Raw genomic sequence first — 4,921 nt, 5'->3', positions numbered from 1 at the left:
TACATTTTTGCTGAACAAGCTGGCTCGTGATGAGACCCCTTGTCTTTTGATTGCAACAATCTTGAGTCATTGCCCTGTTTTGGTAGACAATTTTGGCAAAGTCAGCAAGTTTTTTTTTTCCACTGGAAAAATCCGTAATATTTCATTATAAATATGAAAAATTACATATGTAGATGCTTTGAAAGCATATGCCAACTGTTCTGTACCTTTTCTCAATAATAGCAGTTCAATGCTATATATCTGTCTGTTATATTTACAAAAATTGTGCAAGTTAGGTGCCATTTTTGGCAATCCGCAATCTATTGCATGATATATCATGATGTGCAGTCAAAAAACATAAAACTGTTTTATTATATCGCCCCTTGACCCACAGTAGGATATGTCGGGTCTATATAAGGCCGGTGGTAGAACTTCTGCTCCTGCTGATCCAAAAATTCAGTGATTTCCCATAATCCATGCTCCATCACCGCGGCATCCTTGGAAAGCTTGTCAGCAGTCTGGTTATGTTCTCTGTATATATGAGAGATGTGAAATAAATTAAAAGCTTCCTTTAGTATAAAAACTTCATCAAGCAGTACATTTAGGGTGTGTGAGTGACATGTGGTAACTCTATTGACCCAGTTAACGACAATCTGTGAATCGCCCAAAATGTAGATGTTGGTGCATTGGTGACTGAGTGCAAAATGTAGCAAATGACGAAGAGAAATGAGCTCAGAGTAATTGTTTGTGCCATCCCCCAATCCCACTTTGATGTGGTAGAAGTGCCTCGAGGATTTGTGGATAATGATGCCCGCTCCGCAGCCATGTTCGTTTGCAGCCCCATCGAAGAAGGCCCATGGCGAGCTCGAGTCGATGGTGGGAGGAGGGGTCAATCGTCGCTGTTTTAAGATAGGAGTATTTGGTAATTCGTTAAAAGCTGTAATGATTCCTGCTTCAACGAGAGGCCACCTAGCCTCCCACCCATCAAAGATCATTCGGTTCCTGACCTTCCAAATAGTCCAGTTAACTATGATCGGAAGGTTTACAGCTTTCGAGCCACTGTGTTTGTTTCCCCAGTCGATCCAAGCGTCGATGAGGTCTGTACCAGACCAATCCCCAGAGAACTGAATATGGAGATTGATGTTATGCCATAATTGAAGAACAATGGGGCATCTTAAGAATAAGTGTTCGGTGGTCTCTGAGTCTGTTTTGCATAGTACACATCACGAGGGACCGGATACAGCTCTGCGCTTTAGGTGTTCATCAGTGGGAATGCGATTGCGTAGGACACACCAAGAGAATAATTTTGACCTGGGCGATGCACTTAGCTTCCAAATTTGGTGCCACCATCGATCAAGCACTTCCGGCTTCCTGTGGGAGATGATGACTTTATATCCTTCTCGAGGAGAGTATATCCCACTGTCAGCCAACTGCCAGATGAGTTCATCCGGCCCTTCCATAATTCTGATATGGGATTCAGAGAGGGCATCGCAGTATGCTTTCCAAGGTTCGTGCCATCTGATAGGGATGTCTAATTGGGTGCCCGATTTCCAAGCCTGATGTAATATGTCAGAGCCCTCAGTATCAGCGATCTGAGCAAGCACCTTAATGCCTCGGGAGTTTAGGAGGGCAATCAGGTCTGGAGGAAGCCTGTGTCTACCTCCACACCCGCTCCAAGGGTCCATACCTATGCGCGCTTTGTTTCCACTCTTGATACGCCATACGATATTGCTTCTGAGGAGGGGGAGGGAGTGAAGGAGGGCTTTCCATATGGAAGAGATGCCCGTTCTGTTCCAGCTTGGGAGTCTAGCCCAATCAATGATGTCAAGAGGCCAAATGTACTTATGGTATGTAATGTCAGTCCATAAACTGTGGGAAGTCAACAGCGCCCAACCCATCTTTGCAGCAAGTGCTTTTGCAAAAGATGCCAGATCCTTTAATCCCCATCCCCCCCATTTCTTGGGGAGAGCAATCTTGTTCCAGGAGATCCAAGCAAAGGTGCGCTTCTCTTCCTTTCCAGCCCACAAATATCTGTTGCATAGTCTCTGAATCTTAGAGAGGATGTTCCGGGGTATCCATGCTAGTGCCATCCAAAATACAGGGGTCGCTTCCAGCACGGATTTGATCAGAGTTAATCTGCCTGCTCTGGAGAGATATCTGAAGTACCAACATGATATTTTCTTCTCAATCTTGGTGACAAGCCACACCCAGTCAGCTATCTTTTGGGCTGTAGGCTTTAGCCAGTATCCAAGGTATTTAAGACCTCGATCCAGAGGTTGGATGATAAAAGGGAAGGCCCGCATAGCTGATTGAGATTCAGCTGCAGAAGTACCAACCAGAGTGATGGAGGACTTCTCATGGTTTGCCACCATCCCTGTGGCATGAGAAAAAAGATTTAGGATTCTGTTGAAGGATGAGGTATCCCTGATGCTTCCATCAAGGAGAATAAGGACATCATCCACGAACAGAAGGTGAGTTAGGAAACAAGCATCTGAGATCTTTAAGCCTCGAATGGTGCCATCCCTCCTTGCGGAAATGATGAGTCGACTGAGCGCTTCAGTTACCAATAGGAACAAGAGGGGGGAAAGGGGGCATCCCTGACGAAGTCCTCTTTCGGAGTGGAAGAAATGGGATGCAGCTCCGTTAATCAGAATACTATAAGTAGGTGAAGTGATGCAAGCCATAATCCAAGTGATAAGCTGATGAGGGAAGCCCAGGTGGATGAGAATCATTTTGATGTAGAGCCAGCTGACTCTATCAAACGCTTTTGAGAGGTCAATTTTGAGAAGAATGCTCTTGAGGTGCTTGGACCAAATAGAGTGAATGGCTTCCTGAGCAGAGCCAATGGCTTCATGAATCTGCCTATTTTCCAAGAAAGCGAACTGCTGAGGAGCGATGTGTTTGGATAGGATGGGTCTGATCCTATTGGCAATAATCTTGGATATGATCTTATAGAGAACAATGCAGAGCGAAATGGGACGAAAATCAGCGAAGGATGATGGAGAGTCTGACTTGGGAATGAGAGCGATGAATGTGGTATTTATGGCATGATAGATCTGGCCAGAAGTTCTGCTCTCCTCCACCACCTTTAAAATGTCTTCACCAATGATGTCATAAAAGGCCAGATAAAATTCAATGGTCCATCCATCAGGACCAGGGCTCTTTTCCTTCTGGAACCATTTTATGGTGTTCTCCAATTCATTTATGGTGACCGGTGCATTGAGATCCTCCAAGTCTTCATTGTTGACGAACCTCGGGAAATGGGAAGCTACACGAATGATCTCAGCAAGGTTGGTTCCCTCAGGGCATTTGAAGATACCTTTGAAATAGGAGGTGCCAAGTCTGGAGAGTTTGTTGAAGGAGTCTGCCAGACCCCCATCAGGATAGGGTAGGTTCCAGATGGTATTTGCCACCCTCCTCCCATTTGCATAATTATGGAAGAATCTGGAGTTTTCATCCCCTGCCTTTAGCCAAGTGGCTCTACTCCTCAGCCTGATCGATTCCTCTCTGAACTTGAGAATGCTGTGCTTCTGCTTTTCTAGATCGACCAGCCTGTTTTTACTTTCCACAGAATTGAAGCCCAGGTTTTGTTCATCCAACAGAGCGTGTATGTCAGCTTCTATCGAGATGAGCAGTTCATCTTCCTTGGCCTTTTTCGTCTTAGCCCATTCGATCACAATATGTTTGAGTTCCGTCAGATTTTTGACAAAACCCCTAGCCAAAGAGGATTCTCTGTCAATAGGGTGAGCAACCCAAAAGTCCGTGACCAGTTTAGAGAATTCAAGGTCCTGCAACCAATGATGATTGAATTTGAAAGGAGCTTTTGGTTTTGGTTGGGGGCCCAAAATTTCCATCAGGATGGGAGAGTGATCCGAAATTCCCCCGAACTCACCCACTGTTTATAGCAATGGAGATGACGAAGCAGCGGTCCCTTGATCAAAAAACGATCAAGTCTGCGAGCCAAAGCTGCTGGCCCGATCCTCCGGTTCCTCCAGGTGGGGAGAGGATGATTCATAGGGATATCAATGAGGTCATGCTGTTCGAGCAGGTTCCTCATGAATACTGATATGGGATCTGCTTGAGCAGATGAGCCCCAAGATTCACTATATCCCAAGGAGAAATTTAGGTCGCCGCCTATAATCAGGTTTTCCGCTTGCATCAAAGATCGATCAAGGAGGGTGCTCCAGAAACCTTCTCTCTGCTGACAGGGTCCATATATATTGATGATGCGCAGTTGCAGCCCAAGGTCTTTTGAAAAAATGTCAGCTCCCAAATATCCAGGCCCTCCCCAAGAAGAGTCCAATCTGATGGAATAGGGATTTAGTCCAATGGCCATACCACCCGAACGGCCCATAGCATCCAAACCTATGAACTGCCACCTAGGCGCAATCGATTTTAAGGCGAGAGATATGGATTCTGCAGAACCCAGAGTCTCTTGAAGGAGGATGATGTCAGGAGATTCGACCTGAAAAAGTCGTTTTAGGGCTAGCTTTTTGGGGGAGCTAGCTAAACCCCTGCAGTTGAAGGAAAGGCACTTCATGGGGGACCCCGCTGTGGGGGGATTGTAGCTCTAAGGGCCCCGACAATGGTGGATTGACGTCCCGAAGCAACTTCAGCCCCAGCACGCCTAATGGCTTTGATCAGATTGGATTTTCGACCCCTGGCTGAGGTGTGACCAGGTTCAGGGGGAATAATGCATAACCCCGAGGTACCATCAGATACCGATTGAGAGGGACGAGGTCGAAGAGAATAATGGTGAGGGGGTTTTGATTCAGGATGAGACACATAAGGGCGTGATGGGGACAGGGAGTGATCAATGGTAAGGGAAGGAGGGATAGAGGCAGTAGTAGGAGGGGGCGGCGGAATTGAGCATTGTGCCTTAGATACAGAGATAGAGTTAAAGCAATCAGATGTAAGGGAAAGAGAAAGAGTTGATTGAGGA

The 4,921-nt window shown here is 46.2% G+C and overlaps 1 protein-coding gene across 1 annotated transcript; it reads right to left on the bottom strand.

Annotated features, from left to right (window-relative positions):
• Window positions 1–1,202: 1,202 nt before the first annotated feature.
• Window positions 1,203–4,333, bottom strand: LOC149157153 (uncharacterized). Its single transcript, XM_089445002.1, has 3 exons — window positions 3,872–4,333; window positions 3,083–3,767; window positions 1,203–2,353 (listed from the first exon to the last, which is right to left on the bottom strand). The coding sequence occupies exons 1-3, from the start codon at window positions 4,331–4,333 to the stop codon at window positions 1,203–1,205; spliced, it is 2,298 nt and encodes a 765-aa protein (XP_089301128.1).
• Window positions 4,334–4,921: the final 588 nt, after the last annotated feature.

This window comes from Pinus tabuliformis, chromosome 9 (genome assembly GCF_031772625.1).
Source record: "Pinus tabuliformis cultivar Carrire ecotype Pingquan chromosome 9, CPIR1, whole genome shotgun sequence".
Lineage (NCBI taxonomy): Eukaryota > Viridiplantae > Streptophyta > Pinopsida > Pinales > Pinaceae > Pinus > Pinus tabuliformis.
The sequence above is the reverse complement of the archived record's forward strand: the minus strand, read 5'-3'. Positions and strand labels throughout refer to the sequence as shown.

What these genes read in the sequence shown, in the direction of transcription:
- LOC149157153 (XM_089445002.1), bottom strand. Translation starts at nt 4,333, where the DNA reads ATGGGCCGTTCGGGTGGTATGGCCATTGGACTAAATCCCTATTCCATC. An exon ending in TCCATTGCTATAAACAGTGG is followed by an intron (nt 3,768 to 3,871) that starts GTGAGTTCGGGG and finishes CATTGGTTGCAG; the next exon opens with GACCTTGAATTCTCTAAACT. An exon ending in GGCCTTTTATGACATCATTG is followed by an intron (nt 2,354 to 3,082) that starts GTGAAGACATTT and finishes CTCATGCCACAG; the next exon opens with GGATGGTGGCAAACCATGAG.